The sequence below is a fragment of the Protopterus annectens genome, chromosome 10.part0 (assembly GCF_019279795.1).
Source record: "Protopterus annectens isolate FY-2018-M chromosome 10.part0, PAN1.0, whole genome shotgun sequence".
Lineage (NCBI taxonomy): Eukaryota > Metazoa > Chordata > Ceratodontiformes > Protopteridae > Protopterus > Protopterus annectens.
This window is the reverse complement of record NC_056744.1, coordinates 1,216,208,392-1,216,231,028: the sequence shown is the minus strand read 5'-3', so window position 1 is coordinate 1,216,231,028 and position 22,637 is coordinate 1,216,208,392. Positions and strand designations below refer to the sequence as shown.

At 40.9% G+C, this 22,637-nt stretch overlaps 1 protein-coding gene across 1 annotated transcript in view; it reads right to left on the bottom strand.

Annotated features, from left to right (window-relative positions):
• RGS5 (regulator of G protein signaling 5) overlaps positions 1-22,637 on the bottom strand; it is a 1,393,040-nt gene that overhangs the window by 808,085 nt on the left and 562,318 nt on the right. Inside the window, exon 2 of the mRNA XM_044085956.1 lies at positions 21,597-21,707. Coding sequence (XP_043941891.1) covers positions 21,597-21,707 — 111 coding nt within the window. The remainder of the gene's footprint in view (positions 1-21,596; positions 21,708-22,637) is intronic.

Below are 22,637 nucleotides of genomic sequence, written 5' to 3'. Positions count from 1 at the left end.
GACAGAATGAGTTTATGAAAGAATATTGGAGAAGGCTGAGATGGACAGCAAATATTGTGCTAAAGAAAACAAATTAACAAACGAGGAAAGATTTACAAATAGACAGCATTTAGCTGGTTTCAATGCTGAAGATGTGCCAGAAAGTGTAGGAGCAGAGATTTCCATTACTGAAGTGTCAAACAGAGGGCACACAGCTAATTCATTTATTAGAAAAAGATGCCTTAGGAGAAGGATTGGAGTTGCTGTGGGCTGATGCTACAAATCAGTTGTTTGGGGAAGAGATAGAATGGGAGAAAGGCGTGCATAGTACGATTTAAATGTATTGGAAGCAGGACCATGGAGTTGTACAAAGGCAGAATTATGCATCATTGATAAGCTAATCCAGTTAAAATAAACCCTTATGCTACTCACTAGATAGCCAGCTGTTTCACTAACATAACCCAGTCTGCAGTGAAGCATGCTCAGTCTCCACTACAAGAACAGTTACTAGCAGTGTCCCTCAGGGACTGGTCCTGGGACCACTCTTCTTCTGTATCTACTTATCTGATATTAAGGCAGACAACAAAAGACTGTTAAGAAGTTTCTAGATGACTGCAAACTTGAAGCTATCAAAAATAACCCAGGCAACCGACATATTCTCCAAGAGGGTCTAACTCATAAGAACAAAAGTTGCTTGGACTGTGACATCAAACTAAATGGCAACAAAAATGCAGCATTGTATCCTTTAGCAAACCTGTGTACTCCTGCTCTTATCACAGAGGTGATACCCCCACCCTAAAGATCGACTTGGTCATTAGATGCTTGGCACCTTATTTGACAGTGACCTATCCTTTAATCGCTATGTGATTACTTTTGTCAGGAAATCCTTTTACTTAGACAGACTAATCATCTGGAGCATTTCTTCTGGTGCCAAGGAAGTCATTACCCTGTCTACTCCTCCTTTATCTAACCAATACTAGAACACAGTGTCCCTTTGGTAGTACTTTGCTAAGCATATGATCCAGATCCAGAGACCACAACATTTCCTTACCAAAATAAATAAATAAGGACATGCCCTCCCTGAGTTACTCTGTCCATCTTTCTATTTCCTTTAATCATCAAGAAAAAAATTTCTACCTTGCATAAAAAGCCTCAAAAGATTTGGTATTATCTAACTTCCTACACATCCTCAAAACTAATACCACTATAAATACCCACTTAAGGGACCTAAACTATCACCAAAAAAAATGGACCTATTGGTGGGATAGATTTTTTTTCAGGGAATACCTCCTTTCTGGAACAGACTCACTTTGGAGGTAAAGCATAATAGCTCCATTAACCTTCTTAAATGTAACCTGGATGACTAGATGGGCAATTGTAAGTGCACCCCAGTCTGGTCCCTGTAGCCCTTATGAAAAGGAGCTGTAACTAAACTGGGTTCTAATATTAACTCATGTCTTGTTAAAGTTGGTGAGGTCATTGACAAGGCTACAAAGGGTCCACTATACTATGATATCTCTCCAATGGATTTGCCCAGTTAACAAATGAATACAATAAAAACAGTAAAAGTGGAGGGTTTGGGGGTAGGACTAAGACTGATAAACTGAGGACAAGCAAGTTCAGAAACAGTGAAAGTGACTGGTGGAGAACCACAAGATGCAGTTAACCATTGCTAAAACAGTGCCAGATTTGGTGTAAAACAGCACCCATCATAAAGGAATGCACACCTAGGTCTTGCTGATTATCTCTCTTTTGTATCCCAGAATGCATCAAGCATTTATTTATGCTCGTGAACCTGTAACTTCACTTTCTAAAGTTTGACACTAGGACCTTGCTGACATGTTCAGTTAAGAATCCCGATAGTACTGAGCATAGATGAACTAAAACTGAAAGAGCAGTGGCTGGAGGGTGGAAATCGGGGTCTAGACCAAATTTGCTGGAAGTTTTAAAGACAGTGGCCAAGATGGAACAACTGGGGCAGGGATCTTTGGAGGAGGGTAGGAATAGGTTGCACGAGAAAAAAATGGGAGGTGTGGGACCACTACATCCGGGGGGGGGTGATGTTTGGGGGGGACATGATCTAAATGAGCTATGTAGAGGCTAGACTATTATATCTATCATTGATGCCTTAAATTGTACTAGGAACAGCTACCTTTATCTGTGCTTCCACGTGGAGTTCCCATAAGCCCCCCACTGCTGAGAGAGAGCGCAGTAATTTTCGCCATGTTCTTTCCATTTGTTGAGGTTTTTAGTTATCAGACTAGTGGTTTGAGCCATGCTGGGTTTATGTTGCACAGCATTACCCCATTACTCCGGCTACACTCTATATTTTCTGAGTAACCAGTCCTGTACGAGCTTAGGGTAAAGTCTGTGAATGATACCACTCGTACAGTATTCTTAGGCTAGTGATATCCCCTCATTTACTGAGGTAATCTGAGTTAAATCACTTTATTTTGATCTGTAGCGCCTCAGTTAAGTTGTGCTTATTTACTGAGGTAATCCAAGCTAAATTCACTTTATTAGCTCTACAGCACTTGTATTAAGCTGCGCTTTTTAATAACCAGTGCTTTTGGCACCTTAATAACCAGCGCTTTTAATAATCAGCGCTCTCGGCACGCTAAGGATACCTTATGCTGATATGACTCGCACAATAGTCTTAAGCTAGCTATATATTGTCATTTTGTTTGAGGAAATCTTACGTTTTATCACTTCTTGGAATTAAAGCGCTTGTCATAAACAGCGCTCTTGGCTCCTAAGGTTAGCTTTGTTTGTTTGTGTTTATGTATACCCTGTATGTAGCAGAATATGCACGCAGTCTCTCTTTTTCAAACTTGAACTGGGGAAGAGCTTAGTTCTCTGCAATACACAATATTTCCCTACTTAGGTTTACTTCATCGCACTACTGCCCTCTCTGCTAAGTGACATTGGTGTTTGTTAATCGCACTACAGCCTTATATCCTAGTAGAACTGATGTATTTGAGTTGATGCGTTTTTCTAGTTGTCCTGTACTGTTGAAGACAAATGTGATGAACTAGGCGGTACTTAATTACCTGTTGTATTTGCTTCTACCTAATACTATACTGTTAAAGGCCTAGGTTTCCCTGTATTACATGACTTTATTAAGTTGGACTTAGCAGATATTAGTCGTACCTTGATATGTTTTCCTAGCCAATTTTGGGTTAATCTACTTGGAATTGCTCCCTCATTCATTGTTAAGCTTTATATTTTGGTATGCGATTCAGAATGGTGACCTAAAGCTGTCACTGCTGTTACATTCCAGACCCAGGCATTTGCTATTTTATTGGATGTATGTGTTTAGTGTTATCACTGAAATATTTGTGTTTTTTTAACCTACCTATGTAACTACAACAAGGAATAACTGTTTTCTTACACTACTTTGTTTCTTTCTTTCTCTAACCAACTTAGCTTTCCAACCACCCAGCTCGCAGTAAGAGTTCTGAAACCAGCTGCCTGGTCATCAAGGACCCTTACAAGCTATCTCAGCCATCTCATCCTCTAAGTAATGGGTTCAGGCCATCCTACTTCAGAACCCTGCCATCAACGGAAGCAAGATAGTACATTGTCCTAGACCTAGCTGTAAAGCTAAATGATTGCTAAATAACCTGTGTGTGTATTTAAAACATGCTATTTAGCCAGGATACCCAGCAGCCATATTCCTCCCTACCCCTTAGGGAGCAAAATCTTATTTTTCCTTAGTGTTTCCTTCCAGATAAGCTATCCGTGTCTTTCCTAACTCTTTAGTAGCTTTCAATATTCTCTAGCTTCTGCTAGAGAATATACTTTAGCCCACTAGGTGGCGCCCTAAACTAGGCTTGTCCTGCACTCTCTACCCCCTCTCTCTAATAGCATATCACTTAGTTATTTTTTTCACAGTTTCTGGCTGCTTCAAACTTCCAATTTATTAGCTTAATTCCCATTCTCCCAGCTAATTTCTTCTGTTTCCACTCAGTTTCCCCATACTATCCATACCACTTACCTGTGTCTACTGAAAATTCCTCCGTAGTTAGTTGTTCACAGATTTTTCTCACAGCATTTTCTTCATTTACCTATCTGAACCCGCTCCATTCGCCCTGCGGGCTCACTCTGCTCCCCTACCCTGCCCCCAATTCCCACCCAGCCCCACTATTCCTACATTTATTTTTACCTGTTTACTCATCCCCTTCATTCTCAATCAATCCAATCACAACGCATCCCTCCCACCAATTTACCAACTCCTCCCCAACCTACCCCATAGCATCCTCTTCTTACTGCCATACCCTTCACTTTCTCGTTCTCTAACATACTCTCATTTCTTGTTTCGTCCCACTCTCTTACCTTGCACCAATCAACCATGTCCCCACATCTAACAAAAATCCTTCTCACCTCCTGTTTAACCATTTTGTTCCTAATTCCTCTATTCCATGCTACTTCATATGCATCCTACAAACTCCCTTCCTCTTTCCTACCCCCCCACTCCACCACTCATCTCTATCTCCACCCATTAAAATCTCACTTTCACTATATATCCCCCTCTCTATTTCAACCTAATACACTCCACTACTTTAAACTAAAACTTATGTTCTGTTCATTCAAGTGTCACTCACCCAAATCACTCTCTAACCTCCCACAATCAACTAAGCCCAAACTACAACTACTGTTCACCTCCTCTTACTGCCTTTCCCTAGCAGGAGATATTCACCCCAACCCTAGACCTAAAACTATTACTAACCCCACTCCGCCTATCACAACCAATACCACCAATCCCACTCCTCTTATCTCTTCCAATATTACTAACCAAAAATTCCTAAAAATTCTTACTATAAATGCCCAGAGTCTAAAAAACAAAACAGCCCTCTTCTATGCTTGGCTTTACCAAACCCTGCCAGACATAGTAGCAGTCTCTGAGACCTGGCTAAAACCCCAGATTTCCAACTCTGAAATCCTACCCCCAGGTTTTCAGGCTCTTAGATGTGACTGCCCAAACAAAAAAGGTGGAGGAGTAGCCTTAATTTACTCAAATCTACACTCCATCTCTCCTTACCAAAGCCCCATTCCTCAATTCAATAATGCAGAATTAGTCATAGGGATACTCAAACTGAATAACTTCAAAAGCATTTGTCTTATAGCTCTTTATACCCCCCTGGTAACAACACTACCATCCTAGAAGACATTCTTCTATGGGTTTCAACTAATATTAAGCTCGGGACTTAAATATTAGGCGATGTGAACATTGACTGGAACAAAATCAACACCAATCCATCTATATCTATTAATCTTTTAAATTTCACTCAGCTAACTAATAGCATCACCAGACCCAACAGAAACAACCCCCAGGTTCCACTCTGGACTGGATCCTAGCATCCCACCCAAATAAGATCTTACACTCAGGTACCTTACCAGACACCATGAGTGACCACTACCCTGCCTTTATCCATCGAGCAACCCACTCAAAACCTCACCCTCACCAATATATCCATACTCACAACCTCACTTTAATCCTTCAAGTTTCTCTAGCACTCTCAAACTAACAAACTGGGATAATCTAAAAACCCTTTCCCTAGATAACACTGTAGATTTTTACAATACAACCTTCTTAGATATCCTAAATTCCTATGCTACACCTAGAACTAAATGAATAAAATCCAACCCTGCCCCTTGGCTATCTAAAGATACTAAAAATCTTATGCAACAAAGAGACAAGACCTGGAAACTATATCACCAACAAAAACTCCCTGAAATGCTTCTTAAATATAAGCAACTCCATAACCTAACCAAAAAACATATCATAAGAGATAAAAAGTCTTACTACACTAAACTTCAGACTAATCACTCCAAAAACCCTAAACAATTCTAGACCTCCATCAACTCTCTACTAAATCCTGGTACAAAAAGCAACCTGTGTCCTGACACCATTAAAACTGACACTGAATTGGCCACTCTATTCAACTCCTATATTACCAACTCCATAGCTGAACTCACCAAGATCTTCCCCAATCACAACTCCTCCTCTCTTCTCAAACCCACATCCCCCACATCTTCCCAACCTCCCAATCCTAACTGCCCCCCCCCACATTTCATCTAAAGCCCATCTCCACATACTACATAAAAAAAATTTCTCTCTAGACTTAAGCCATGCTCCCCAGCCCCAGACAATATCCCCTCTCTCTATCTAAAGCTTGCCACTGATGGCATTGCAATCCCCATCAGCATTCTCATCAACAGATCCATACAGGAGTCGTATGCCCCCAAACTGTGGTGTGCAGCCTTTATCCTTCCCCTCCATAAAGGAGGTAAAAATAATACTATCTCTAACTTCTGTCCAATAGCCATTCTCTTCCCAATTTCAAAAATACTTTAGAAATGTATCCACCTGCAGCTCATGCCTTACCTTACCGATAATCACCTCCTCACCCTGACACAACATGGTTTTCGTCCTGGACATAGTACAATAACTGCTCTTCTCTCTCTTAGACTTAGTAAATCATCCCCATTATTCTGGAGAAATTGCATCCACTATCCTTCTAGATCTTTCCAAAGCTTTCAACACTGTTTCCCATACCCACCTTCTAAATCATCTTTCTAATCTTAATCTCTCACAGAGCACCCTATTATAGTTCAACAGCTACCTTTCTAATAGATACCAAGCTGTGAAATGGCAAACTGGCACCTCAACCTTCCTATACCCACCCCTACTGGAGTTCCCCAGGGATCCATACTCGGCCCAATGCTCTTCAATGTATGTATTAATGATTTTCATGCTGCCATTCCTACTACTAAAATAGTGCAATATGCAGGCGACTCAGCATTAGTGTGCTCTGCTCCTAATCTCCCTGACCTCCTAGCAAAAACTCAGTTGGCCTTTTCAACTACTAAAAACTAGATGATTCAAAATCATCTCTCCCTAAATACTAATAAATCCAAAATTCTTCTTTTCTCCCCCTTGACAAACAATCTTTCAGTATAATTAACCATACTAACTCCACTATAGAAATTGTCCCTTCTGCTAAACTACTTGGAGTTACCATGAACACCTAAAATTTGACACACATGTTCAGCTAAACATTAAAAAAACTCACCAGAAATTTGGCATTCTATATAGGTACTCCCATGCCTCTCTTCGTCTCCCAGATAAACTCTTGCCACCACCTACTTACTACCTTAACTTCTTTATGGTGCTCCCATACTTAGCAACTTATCCTCTTCCATCTCCTCAAAACTAGAAACATGTTACAACAAAATTGCTAAATTCGCAACTAAAGCTAATTACTCCTCCCACCACTGCACATCTCTCCACCTGCTAAACTGGCTAGAACTTCCCTATCAACGCGACCTCCTTCAACTCACTACTGCCCACAGACTCATTTTAAACCAACTTTATGCCCTGCTTTAGCAAATATCTTACCCTTTTATACCCCCACAGAGCCCTGAGATCTGCACACCAGAATATCCTCTCTGTATACAATCCTAAATGTCCTGCTGGTCACCTTCTCCTATCTTCTTCCCTAGCCAAAAGATGGAACTCCCTCCCTTCTTCTCTTAGACTCTCTGAAAACTATGAATACTTTAAAACTCAGCTTCATTCCTACCTTGCCCAGAAGTGGAAATGTACCTGTATTCTCCCTACTTAACCTACATACACTCTTCTATGTATCCTTCCTCGTACATCTTCTCTACTAATTCCTCCACCCCAGGCTGTTCTAAGCAACTACCTCTCTACATATTCCTCCACCCCAGGCTGTTCTCCTAAACAGCTACCTCACTCTAAATCTAAAGACCTCCTAAACATCTCTCTCCCTCTAAGTCAAATGTAATACTAAACTATTAATATTGCTTTTCTACCTTAAATGTACACAATATAAATACTGTATATAGTCCTTGATCTCATCCCCTCTTACTGAGAACAATTAATCTTTACTATCTATATTAAGCTGATGGTGTTTAACTATGGCAATCACACCTCCCATGTGTGGACTCCACTTTTATTATTGTTCAACCACCTCTCTAAGAATACTCCAGAAACTATAATCTAACAGTGCACTCCATTTCTACTAAACTTCAACATACTACAACATCCAAATTTTTAACTTTCAACTAATAACTGTTTTCCCTATAAGTGTGTACTCATTAAATAATTAAACACTATTCTCTTGCCTCTATCAACTTAATTATTGTACAAATATTTCTCTAAACAATGTGTACTTTTTCACATTACTTTGTATAATTTCATTTTTGTTTACTTGTATGTAATATGGAGCTTTCCTCCCCAGGCCTCCACTGAAAACGGGCTCTTTGAGCCAAGTGGACCTCCCCGGTAATCAAACTGTAAATAAAATAAAAATAAATAAAGGTTGACTGACAATGACTGGATATATTAAAAGTGTTGTATAATGTTTGCATCTACAGTTGTGTTGGCATGGTTTGTAAGGTATAATGTTAGCAAATGAGATTGTGCTGCAATGATTTATTTTCATTTATGTAAATGTAAGATTGTTTATGTCACACACGACAATTAAAGATGTTTCTTATAAAAAAAACTGAAACAGCACTGCATTTTCAGGCTGAAAATGTTCAGACCAAGCAATGCCTTTCTCTTCATTGCTTCAGCTTGTATGCAAAAACTGGATGGAGTGAAATACTTGAAGGATAAATTCAATTAGTTTAAAACGCAGACAGCATGGATACAAAAATGTTAAAGGGAATTGAGTGATAAAACTGTAACCAATTCCTTCATGGGATTTACATTCCATCCTGGACTAATTCCTGCATTATGCTTGTCACTTGCGATGATGATTTCCTACTGCCCGTGACCCTAAATTGGATAAACATTTAAAAATAATGAATTAATGACTGCAAACAAATATTGTTGCCAAAAAATTTAACTAGTTGATATTTGTGGCTGTATGAGACAACAGAATGAATAACAATAAAAATAAAAAATACATTGTAAGTCAATGAGACAGCGTGCCATTAGGGATGTGAGTACACATGTAAAACATGAATTCCCATGCACTTATAGTCTCAAGGCTTTGCTATCATTAGTAGTTAATTTATTAGGCAATATGCACTAGACTCCATCTTGAGTAGTACAAATACTGGAAAACAGTGGACAAAAATTGTATAAACCTTACATGGCACGGTTTGTGAAGTAATATTTCAAAGTACTTCATCTTAATGTAGTTCTTAGACATGTTTACTCACAATTTTTTTCCAGGATGACGTTTGTAATCTTGCAAAGCAATAGCTTTATGGGTAACCATTTGTTATTCTGGGACTCAGCGTGAGTCCTAGAATAGCTGGACTGAATTAGTGAAACTATTGACTTATATAGGTTCATAGGTTCATACTAGGCTATCTGCCCTAGGGCATTTATAAGCCTAGCCAGAATGTGTTTGGCTTTCGCCACCCATTTTAAATTAATTTTGCTATGCCCTTTTTCGAGGTTAGTATACTGTGCCTCTGTCTAACAGTGACACAGAAGTGATACCCGGGTTAAACCTACGATCTCCCATCCACTCATCAAGATTCCTCTTGAAGAGAGTCAATGAGGGACTCTGCCTAACCTGGACTGGGATTTTATTCCAGAGTGAAGGGAGCCTCGGTTATGAATCTGTCCCTCCAGCATGTCCTATTTATTTCAGTGCTGAGGTTCAAGTCTCTCGAGCGCGTAGCTCGATGGGATTTGGATTTTCTGAGGTGCAGCATGTCCATTAATTCCGGGTTGGACATGGCTTTATACGTCAGGCACAGATTGCCCCTGAACAGGCGGTATGCCACTGAGTAGAGCTGGAGTTTCTTTAACCGGGCAGCATATGGCATCTGTTTGAGCCCTTTGATCCTCTTGGTGAGGTACTTTTGGGGTCTTTCCAGTTGCTGCAGGTGTCTGGTAAGGTACATCCTAAAGGGGCATTGTACTCAATTATGGGCCTGATGAGGGATGAGTAAAGAGGCACGATGACCTCCCCTGATCTAGATGTGAATCCCTTCATGATTAGGTGGGCTATATAAAATGTTTTTCTAACCACTTTGGCCACGTGGTTGTCAAATGAGAGACTGCTATCAACTTGGGTCCCCAGGTCCCTAATGACTTCTTCTGTACTTAATGGATTACCACCTATGTGGTAATTTGTGGGCACTTTGTTTTTGCCAAAGGGGATGACTATACACTTTTTGGCGTTTAGCTTGAGGCCATGGCTCTGGCACCAGTTGTCTGTGTACTAAGTCTGAGGTCACAGCATTTTTTTCAGCATATCTTAACTAGATACCTGTAACAGGAGGCAGCAATAAGGAAGATATACTTTAGTCTTTCATTTACAGGGTAAGCTGAACTTTTAATTATTTGTTAAATACTCATTAAAGCAAAGCTATTTCTGATTAACTCATAAATCCATTGTGGAGTTTTGGAGAAGATGATTGCCCTATTCAGTGGGTGAAGCTCATAAACACAGGCACAGACACACACACATACACACACACACACACACACACACACACACACACACACACACACACACACACACACACACACACACACACACACACACGTGTGTGTGTACTGAACACACGTGCACTCACAGAAGCACACAATTACTCACACATGGCTCTGCAAAGGCAGGCAATTTGAAAGATCATCATTTAGGTAATACTTTTGCTTATACGTCTAACACTAACATTTATGACTGAAAAACTGAAAAACAACCACTATATCAAAAAGATGAACAAAAGCATTGCAACAAAATGCCATACCTTTAGACTGGAACTGTAAGAAATGGATAGGTTGAACTGAGCTCTGTACTTATATTTTGCAATATTAATAAATGAAAAAGCCATTTCAATCTTAACTATATGTACTGACATTTGCCATTGCTGCAGAACATTTCAAGAAAATACCTGTAAATCATTTACTATGCTAAATGTAAAAACTGCCATATATAAGCAGGAGCTCCATAATTTTCAAAGGCTTGCAGCATAGGGTACAAGGGGGGATTGAACGTACTGTGTTTTTTACATTGGGTCATTTGAATAGGACTTAGTTCATTGTCAAAAAACACTTTGAGATTAAGTTTCCTCACAAAGGTTTTTAACTCCAATAAAGCAGTTTCAATGGAAAGCGTTCTTGTAGGAACAAAATTAAGCCCTTTTTGAAATAATTCAGTCCATTTTGTATCTACATTGCCATCACTTAGATTAAATATCTTAAAATCACCATCCCTTTTGGTGATAATGTGAGCTGACATTTGAGTATTCAGGGGGGGAACAAAAGGTGGTGAAAGATTTAAACGCCCTCCATTGAATATACATTTACATATGTGAATTTTTAAATGAATAACAGCTTATTTTGCTTTAAGGGGTTGTTTAGAGTTTCAACCAGGCACAGGAAATTTATGTATGACTGTATTAATTTATGAGTATGTATATGTTTTTTGTTTTGTAAATTCCCATTTACTATGGTGTAATGCACAAGCTTAATCAAACTGGCAAATCCATCAAATTTATTTATAAATGTATTTATTGATATATTTATTCATTTATTAACATTTTTAGGTCACATTGGCATATTTATTCATTTTTACTTGAACTTGATATTAACAGAATGTTGTTTCATTAGTAGAGAGGTTTATATAATTTAATATTACATATTAGCTATTTTGGTAACGTTAAATCAATTTAATTAAACTAATTAATGAAGGGGAGTGTTTATGTGACCATGTGACATTGTTTAAGATATAATAAGCATGTTAAGGTTTTTAATGGTGTTTCTGATGAAGTCTGAGGCTTAAGGCTGACGAAAGCGCTCAAACTAATAAACTGGGTGCTGTGGATTTATCGTTTGTGTTACTTGCTTCCATCTACGTGTGCTATCTGAGGGTACCTCACCCCATTCCCAGTCTTGAGAGCCCATCTGCATTGGCATTGCTAATCGCACTGCGGTGCTGCACTGACATATCATATGCTTGCAACCCCAAGCTCCATCTTAGTAACTTGGCATTTTGATGGTTGGCTCTGTTTAACCATATTAGGGAGTTGTGATCTGTCATTACAGTGAATTTTCTTCCATACAGATAATGCTGAAGTTTTTGCAGTGCCCACACTATGGCTTGACATTCCTATTCTATAGCTGCATAGCATTCCTCCCTGGGTTGGAGCCTAGGACTGAGATAACTTACTGGATGCTCTTCCCCCTTTGAAGAAATCTGGCTAAGCACAGCCCCCACCCCATGGTTTGAAGCATCCACCTGCACAACAAATTATTTGCTGTAATCTGGACTGGCTAACACAAGGGGTTCTCCCAAAGCTTCTTTAAGCTTCTGAAATGCCTGCTCACATGCTGGGGTCCACACTACCTTATCTGGCCTGTTCTTCCTTGTCAGGTCTGTGAGGGGAGCAGCTAGGGTACTATAATTAAGGACAAACTTTCTGTAGTACCCTGCTGTCCCTAAGAATGCATTCACTTGCTTTTTGGTAACAGGTGCAGGCCATGCCTGAATAGCTTCCACTTTGGCAGGTTCTGGCCTTATCTTACCACTCCCCACTCTATGTCCTGGGTAGGAGACCTCTGCCATACCCACCTGACATTTGCTCGGCTTAATGGTCAACCCTGACCTCTGTAGTCTGCGCAGCACCTCCCTGACATGCTGAAGGTGCTCTGGCCAGGAATGGCTGTAGATGGCAATATCATCTAGGTAAACAAGGGCAAACCTTCCTGCTAGGATATTATCCACCAGCCTCTGGGAAGTCGCTGGGGCATTCTTCATCCCAAAGGGCATCTTTGTGAACTCATACAAGCCAAAAGGAGTCACAAAGGCTGACTTCTCACTAGCACTGGGAGTCAAGGGCACCTGCCAGTAACCCTTATTAAGATCGGGTCTATATTAGATCATTGGAACGGCAGAATTTCAAACGATCTAATATCGAACCCAATATCACGAATGCTGAAAACAGCGAAGCTGCACAAAACCAAATTCTTTCCTAGGGAAAGTATTTGGTTGGCTGTTGTGGCTTCGCTGTTTTCAGCGATGCGGTGGAAAGTTATGGGTTAGGTTAAGGTAAGTGTGTGATTGTGCGGACGTTCAGGTTAGGGCGTGGGTTGGGTGAGTTAGGGTTAGGGAGCAGGTCAGGTAAGTGTGTGATTGTGACAGAATTTGGGGTTAGGGGTGGGTTACGTGAGTTAGGGTTAGGGCGCAGGTGAGGTAAGTGTGCGATAGTGACGGACCTTAGGGTTAGGGTCTGGGTTAAGGTAAGTGGATAGATTGTAGTGTATGTGCAGTGTAGTGTAGGGTTAGATGTAACTTTGAAATGTATGTGTGTGGATTGCTGATTTTTAGTGTGCTTATGATTTGTGTGTGTTTCTCAGAACAGCAAATTTTTTTCCTAGGAAAAAATTCACCGTTTTGAGGTTTCGATATTGTTAGGGTTCGGGTTTTGCAGTTCGATGTTACGGCGTTCGATAATGAGCCATTTTGATGATCTGATATAGACACATAAGGTCAATGGTTGTAAGATACTTAGCCCCACCCAACTGCTCTAGAGCCTCATCTGTCCTAGGCATGGGGTAAGCATCCGACTCTGTGTGACTATTTAATTTCCTGTAATTCACACAGAACCTGGTGCTAACATCCTTCTTTGGCACCAACACCACTGGCGAGGCCCAGGGACTGTTGGACTCTTGAATCACCACTAGTTCCAACATCTCCTGTACCTCCTCCCTCAGAGTCTGTTTGACTCTCTCAGGCACCCTATAAGGGGCCTGCCTAATAGGCCTTTGGGGTCCTGTATCCACCTAGTGCTGCACCAGGTGGGTGCTCCCTGGTTTCCCAGTGAATATGTCCCCAAATCCTTGCAACACTGCTCGGATTTCTCGAACCTGGGTAGGAGATAGCTGCTGGGGCATTGCTACTCCTTCCACTGAGGTGTCAGCCCGAGCCTCATTGAGGAGATCAGTCCCCAGATCTTCCTCAGACTCCTCCTGCAATCCACTGCAAATACTCAGCACAAGGGCCTCCCTATCATCGTAAGGTTTCATCATGTTAACATGGTAGGATTTGTGGCCCTGCCATCTGCCTAGCACTTTCACCATGTAGTTAACATCACTTACCTTTCTTACCACCTTGTAGGGTCCCTCCCAAGCTGCTTGCAGCTTGTTGTGTCTGACAGGAATGAGAACCATTACCTGCTGCCCCACAACATACTCTATAGCTTGGGCATTCCTGTCATACCACACCTTTTTCTGTTGTTGGGCTTCTGCCAGGTTCCCCTGGGCCAAGCCCATGAGTTCCCTGAGCCTTGTCCTGAGGTTTAGGACGTATGCCACAACAGACTCCTTGTGAGACTTGCACATACCTTCCCACTCATCTGGAATTAAATCTAGAGGTCCCCTCACCCTATGCCCATACAGCAACTCAAAGGGTGAAAAACCTGTAGATTCCTGGGGAACCTCTCTGTAAGCAAACAACAGATGGGACAAATATTTGTCCCAATCCCTCTTAAACTGATCTGCAAATGTACATCCCTTTGGTGGCTGCTATTAGGTTGTATGTTGATACTTCTTGTATTACAGTTCTATAATTATTTCTACACTAATATGAATATTCCTTTAAGGGGGCATAACTTGAATCATTTTTATTAATTAACTATGGTATATAAGATGTATTGTAATTGGTGTTATTTGTCTGATGAAGTTCTGTGGTTCAGGACGAAAACACTTACCAGCTTTCTACTTGATGTGAGTAAAACTTTGTTTCTTTACCCAGTGGATTACTGGCTCTTTACTATCTGGTACGAAGGTACATTTTCAGACAAGGTTGTTGTTGTATCTTTCAGCTTTTCCCGGTTAGGGGGTCGCCACAGCGGAACTCCGGTCCGCTAATGATTGGCAGTAGATTTTTACGTACCGAGTTGCCAGCCCTGACGCACAACCTTCAACGAAGGTACGCCCATTCATGTATGTCTCAACACAGAAGACGCTTTAGCTGAGAATCGAACAGGACAACGTCTTACTGTGAGGCGACAACACTACCGCAGCACCACCACAAACAAGGTACGAAAGTAAAACTGTGTTTCTTTGATTCCACAGCTGCTTTTTGTGGTTTTTTTTGCAACTGATCTGCAAATGTCCATAGCGTGGACTTGATTGTAGAGTTTAACCTCTCAACAAGGCCATCAGTCTGGGGATGGTAAGGGGTGGTCTTCATGTGCTTCACCACACAGGACTTCCACAGACAAGCCAGCAGGTCTGATATGAAATTGGCACCTCAGACAGTCAGTATTTCTTTTGGGAAACCTGCCCTGCTGAAAATCTCTAACAAAGCATTTGCCACCTTCTCTGCCTCAATGGAGGACAAAGCCACTGCCTCAGGATATCATGTAGCATAATCCACTACCACTAGGATATATTTTTCCCTGTGGAACTCGGGGTACTCAGAGGACCCACAATATCCATAGCTACCCTCTGAAATGGCTCTTCAATCACAGGCAAAGGCATCAAAGGAGCTCTCACCTTATCCCCTGCCTTGCCTACCTTTTGGCACTGCTCACAGGTCCTGCAGTACCCTGTTACATCTCTGAAAATTCCAGGCCAATAGAAGTTTTGCATAATACGCCTCTTTGTATGTTTTATGCGCATATGACCTGCAAAGGGAATATCATGGGCTATGGCTAGAAGTGCCAGACGGTAGGCTCGAGGCACTACCAACTGCTGTACTCTCTCATCTTCTAGCCCTCCCTCATGGGTCCACTCTCTGTATAGTAACCCTTTGTTCCAGTATACAGATTCCCCCTTCCCTTGGGAATCAGGTGCCTCCCTGGCTACCTGCCTCAGGCCTTGTAATGTAGGGTCTGAGAGCTGAGCCTGTCTCAACTCTCTCCTTGTAACCTTTCCCAGCTCCCCTTCCACAGGAAATCTGGCATCCTCTGACATTGATGACTCACTGTCAGCCTGGGTACTACTACTCACCTCTACCTTTACAGTTACCCTGTCCAAGGGAACATCAGTACCCACAAGCAGCTGTGGCTCACATTCAGTCTAATTGCTACAGAGTAGCTCCCTCCCTGAAGTAACCACCTCAGCAATCCTGGCTGCAAGTATGCAGTCTGTCTGGGTCTCCCCCAGGCTACCAGACCCACATGCTTGTGTCCTAGCCTCACTGTGTATAACTGGATAGTTACATGGTACTGCCTCGTCCAAATCCTTCCCTCTCAGGACATCTGCAGGATGGTAGTTCCATACCCCTGTTGTCTCAAGACAACCCACTGTTGGCATTTTGTCTTTCCCACTTACTGGCTCCCTCACCTTTGGTTCCCCACCTTGCCTCTGTTGACATCTGTATGCCACATGGCCCCACTGGTTGCATTCAAAACATTTAACCCTAGCTCCTGGGAGTGTACCTGGTCCAGTGGCTTCCCCTACTACTGGCAGATTCTGTTGCTGCCCAACATGGGTTCCTTTAGACCCATGAGCAGTACTGGGGGTCCACTTCCTTTGCAGCGCTGCCCTGCTGGCCAGGTATAGGTTTCCCTTCTTCCCCAACTCACCTGAAGTAGCACATTGTCTATCAGCTAACCAGATCCTCATGTCCTCAGGCAAAGTGCTAAGGGCTTGTTCCCTCACCAAAAGGTCTGCCAGCCCTTCAAAAGTGGTGACCTGACATCCACTCACCCAGCTATGAAAATAATTGCTCAGTTCAGCAACATATTCACATACATTTTCATCTGCCTTGCGTCTATGCTCATGAAACTTTTTCCTATACATTTCAGGTGTTAGCTTAAAACATTCTAACAGACATTTTTTTACAGCAGTATAATCAAAACATACAGAGTCAGGCATTTGTGATATACAAGTTACAGCTTTCCCATGGAGTAAGGAGGTCAGGAACCGTACCCAGAGCCTTTGGTCGACACTATACTATTTGCATACCCTTTCAAATATGTGAATGAAGCTATCAAAATTATCCCCCTCTTTAAATTGTGGAATAAATTTACTGACCTGTTGTGCTTCTGGGGTCCAGTTACTCCCTTCCCCATTACCTCCATGACTCTGGTGAAGAGTCAGCATTTCCCTCTTATGCTTCCTCTGATACTCCTTTCCTTGGGCTTCTATCTGCAAATACCTGGCTCCAACTCAAGTCTCTTTAGCTCCAGCTGGATTTTTAAGTCCACCGCAGAAAGGCTGAGCTGTCCATTCTCCGAGGATATTGTATCTCCACTACCAGTCTGATTGTCCTTCACAGAAAGGTTGAGCTGTCCATTCTCCGAGGATACTGTATCTCCACTGCCAGTCTGATCATCCTCCTGGATGCTGTTTTCTGATGCAGCTGTAACCAAGGCTGCAGTCAGGTCTGCCTTAGTCAGGTTTCCATGCACCAAGTCCCCTAGCCTGGCACATCTCCACCAGCTGGTTCCTTGTCAGCTTTCGATACTCCTGTGCTGACATGCTGCCTGCTCATCCTGACTAAGCTAACAAAAGAAATAAAACAATTGTGATCTGAACTCTGAGTATACACTGCATGGCTGATTTAGAGTACAAAACACCTTCGGAGATCACTGTACATAAGCTACAGGATTCACTCTACCCACACCACTGTAAACAACAAGTGAGGATATCTTATCCAAACCACTGTGAACCACAAATGTGAGGATATCTTCCCAACCACTGTGAACCACAAATGTGAGGATATCTTATCCTAACCACTGCCACCAGAAATGTGACAACCGTGCCCTAGCTCAGCAATCAAGGAACCTCAATCCACACCACTAACCCCAGGGAGGGCATCTCATATAAGAGGAAAGGATAACAAATACACACAGTAAAGTACAATCTCCCTTAAGTGCACACAGAGATCACAGTCAGTCTGGGGCTGGTTGCTCCCTTGCTTTCCAGATCCCCAATAAGACTCCCCACTGGCACAGCCAGATCTCAGCCTAGCTGGCAAGCTAACCTCCAGTACTTCTCTGTCCCACAAGTGCTTTATATCCCTGCCCAGGTAGCTGACACACCACACACACTTTGAAATAAATATTTATACAACTTCACAGATACTCCTGGGAAAGGCTGACACAGATTTTCCAGCTGTGCCCATTTACCCAGACTATACGGTAGTAATCTCTGCCACCACCAGCTACTACTTATCAGCTCCCCAAAGGCCTTTAAAAGGGTGTTCAATTATTACTGTGCAATATTATTATCCAATTGGTAATGTGACTATTCAGTCTCAGGCTTATTAGAGTGGCTTATTACAATAAACTCTATAAATATGCAATGTACTCTAGAGCTTACTTATCTCTATACAAACCAGCCACAGGTAAAGTTTTTTTAAAATATTTAATAATAAATAATTAAAACACAAGACAATACTACTACACCACAGTGATATCTAAGAGTTCAGAGATCACACAGAAACTTAAAACAATACAGTAGAAAAGTTCAGATATAACAGAAAAACACTTGTCTAACTTTCTTCTAAGTTCCTAGCTATTACTGCAAGAAAACATATTTCTAAGCTACTATTTACATAAGACAACAGGCAGAGTGCTCATAAGTTTGATATCAAGATCAAAATGCACACAGTCTCTCAGTGAGCAATAGTTTTTAAACTGACTAACAAACATCTTTGCTAGGCCCACCCAAATTACATAATTTTGACACTTAGGTTTTCCCAGTATACATATTACATAATTTTGACACTTAGTCTGGAGTTCCCAGGCCAACAAACTGCATTATTTAGCAATCTAACACCTGCTCAGGAAACTTACAACAATAAAAGACATTTCACATGTACACACTAGCAATTATTCTTTAAGTTAAGGCAATAGAAAGAATGTGTTCAGCCAGCTGCTTCGGCAGCACTATTTAGATCATTTTACTTCAAAGAACATTTGAACTGATTGGCTTAACTTTCCTTACAGCAGATGGCAATGTTGCAACAATCCTGAAGTTCACATTTTACAGTGTTTTCTTCCGTTTAAGAACACAAGCCTGTATTTTACATTCATATATACAAATGATAGAATTATGTATCAGACTGTATTTGGCTAGGCTGGCAGCCTTCGCCCATCTTTCTGCAGTCCTTAAGCGATTACTAAGGCGATTTTGTCTATGCCTGTAGTCACCATTATTTCCTTCTTGCTGCCATACGCGTCACATTTCCAGAGACTTGCAGCATTACATTTATCTCTATGGGTTTTATCCTCACTGCCACCAACCATCACCTGTCCCCCAACAATCAGCCCATTTGTTCCTCTTTAAAGTGAGAGCTAATTCTGGGTTGTTTCCATCCAAACAGCCATTAGGCTTTTCTGGTTTATGAGATAAGTTCCTCCACTGATGGTTGATCTGGGTACCAGTAGCACAATGACTCTGTTACACCTTTTTCCTCAAGTGTGGCAGCACATGTGCCTTCACGTGCTCTCCTGTGATAGTTACTGCATCGCCCTACCAAGTGCCAACCCTTATATACTGCAAGAGCAAACTGGACTGCTTTCCCCCCAGCTGCTGGGTATACAAACATCAGCCTCTCACTCAGACCTTCCCAGTTAGCTCTTCCTGTGCCCGGACCAATAATTGAACAAATGTCATTTGTGTTGTAGTTACAGCTGTACCCATCTACACCACAGAGCTGACACTCCCCACATAAATCTGACACACCACTTCTACTTATCCTCTTTGGAGGCATTAGTAAACATGAGTTTGTTATTTTCCAGATAATCTGCATTGCCAGTGTATGTTTCTCTCTTCTTCTTGGAAATTGAATTATAGCTGAACACCCCATGTTTAATGTATTCGCCCTCAAGTTTTGTATCCCCCTCAGATTCAGATTTTTCTATAATCTTCTTAGTATATCAATAAATGCACACGTGTCTCTTTTGATCTCTGTCTTGCTGTAGTGCAATGGCTAAATGCATGAATGTCCCCATGTGAAATCATGTAGAAACTTGTAGGTCATTCTGTAGGCCTCAAAGTAAACTACTTATGCTATCAGCCTTGGTAAATTGTCTTTTAGATCTTCTGATCCTGCATTATTAATCTGGTTAAGTCAATGCTACAGTTGTTCTTCTTTTGGCTTTTCCCAGTTAGGGGTTGCCACAGCAGAACTCCGGTCCGCTAAGGATTGGCAGTAGATTTCTACAGTGCCGAGGTGCCAGCCCGACATCCAGCTTACAGCGAAGGCACACCCATTCACACATGTCCTTCAAATGCCACTCGACCGCTGGGAGGACATGCAGACTCCACACAGTAAGTCAGTGCTACAGTATACTTTCAAAAATAGTCCTGATAATAAGAAATAAAATATCGGGCTTCATGGTCAAGTTTGCGTTAAGATATTCTACTTCAGTATCTTTTGCTCTGCTGTACAATTTTCTATCAGTGTAAAGTGTGATTTCTCTTCCTGACTCCCTATATTGAAATATGCTATTACTGTCTGTGTTTATAGATATTATTTTTCAGATTCTGTTTTTCTTTGAATTTGGGCTCAATATAGTAATATGCCTGATGGCCTAAAAGCTTTATCTGGTTTTATTATCCACTTCATGTTATTTTGTTATAGCTTCCTCATGAGTACAATGACTAAAGCTTTATATTTGCCAGTGATAAGAATGCCTTTTTATTATAGCCTGTGATCTAAGGGAATTATCATACACCAACACAGTTGATAACACTGCACTAAAATGTATACTTCAGAGTGTGCATAGTTTGTGTAGAATAAACACATTACAGTCTGCATGTGAAGCAACTCTCAGTGTCATTACCTCAGTCATTCTAGCCTGAAAATCAACTTAAAATAACAAACACAACTGTATTAAGAAACCAAACGAAAACAGTCCTTGAACCAAATAAGGAATCAGATGCAAAAACCAGAGAATACAAGATAAAGAAAAATAATCTGGTTCCACACAGCAGTGAAAATCAGTATGTCCTTTATTGTAGTAGGTACTACAATAAAGGACATATTGATTTTCACTGCTGTGTGGAACCAGATTATTGTTCTTTATCTTGTAACAACTGTATTATGGCATTTAGCAAAACAAGGAAGTTGACTCTGTTATGTTGTAGGCATGTATCCGAGCCTGGGAGACTTGCGTTTATATTATAGTTGTTTAACTTGTTATAACACAAAAAAATAGAACACATATGCTGAATAAGTCATTGAATATCAAACAGTGTGCAAGAAGATATGACGCTACTCTAGGAAAGTAAAAGGTAGCATTCATCTTTGCTTTTTTTCTTTTATTGTGCTTTAAAAATGTTCATTGACGAAGTGGAATAACAATTATTATTGCCTTGTTCAGTGTTTATTCTAAGTTTCCTGGGTAACTCAACCTCTCAATCTTTGGTCTCAAAGTCATTTTACCCAGCAAAAGTAGAACCATTAAATAAGGAATTATGAACATCCACTTATTTATTATACCTTATATAGCCACCCTTAAAAAAGTAATCTAATACAGAGCACAAGTCTACTAATATCTGCAAAGATGTTTGGCATATAACCAAATGTCATTCTCCCTCATACTAATTTCTCAGCACCACACTAAATATGTTTTAGCCCTACATTCATATATTGGAGTAAAAGACTGGATACTCAGATATGGAGGCTATTGCATTAAACAAGCCATGCCTTTGTACTTACTTTTGAGCTTTGTTTGGTTTTTCTGGCTTCTCTGGATATGGGATGATAAGGTCAATGGCAGAGTCGGGCTTCTGCAGCAAGGTGCCCAACTTGGTCTTTATTTCCTTTGCCCTGAAACAGAGAAGCAAAACAATAAATTATACAGAATAAAATAAGATGTGTGTGTGTGTGTGTGTGTGTGTGTGTGTGTGTGTGTGTGTGTGTGTGTGTGTGTGTGTGTGTGTAGTATGTGATTGTGTCTGTACAGGTGCATTTGCGGGTATAATACATATAACTTCATTTTAATATTTTAATTTCAAATGTACTAAACATTGCAGTCATTTTAGCCACACATCTGCACAAACACTCCTTGTACTTCCCTAAAAACTATCAGCACAATTTATTTTTGAATTATCTTGGTTCAGGCAGACAATATTTTTCTGTCCTTGTTATTATATATTCTTTCTACGGAGGGTGCATACCACTGTTTCTGTTTTACAATTTCAGAGTTCAGAAAAGAGATTTCAAAACTGTTTTTGATATACTGAATTGCTCATAACGGTGCTGTTAATTTATTTGTTTATTATTTGTTAACACACAGATTCAGTATTAGTCCAGAGATACCCCTTTTCAGCCTTTGAAAATCATTCTTCATGGCTTGACACACATTGGAAACAGTTCTCTTGTGTGTTGTCTCCCCTGTAGAGCTTAAATGATTTTCAGAATAAAAGAGTTCTGTTGCTGAATGAGGTACACTGATTGTTTCCTGTTATGGTAAAAGGAGAGGAATAGAATGAATGCAGCCTATGGCTCAGAGGTTAGTGTGTGTGTGTGTGTGTGTGTGTGAGTGTGTGTGTGTGTGTATGTGTGTGTGTGTGTGTGTGTGGGGGGACTAAAACATTAAAATGTAAAAATGAATGGTACCTGTGCTATGCATAAACAAACAACTGAAAGCTACAAAACACATAACATCTGCAAAAAAGGGATTATGTATATGGTTGCAAGTAACAAAGTGTGGATTGTTTCAATGTTACAAATGTCCCTGTATCTTTACATAATGCT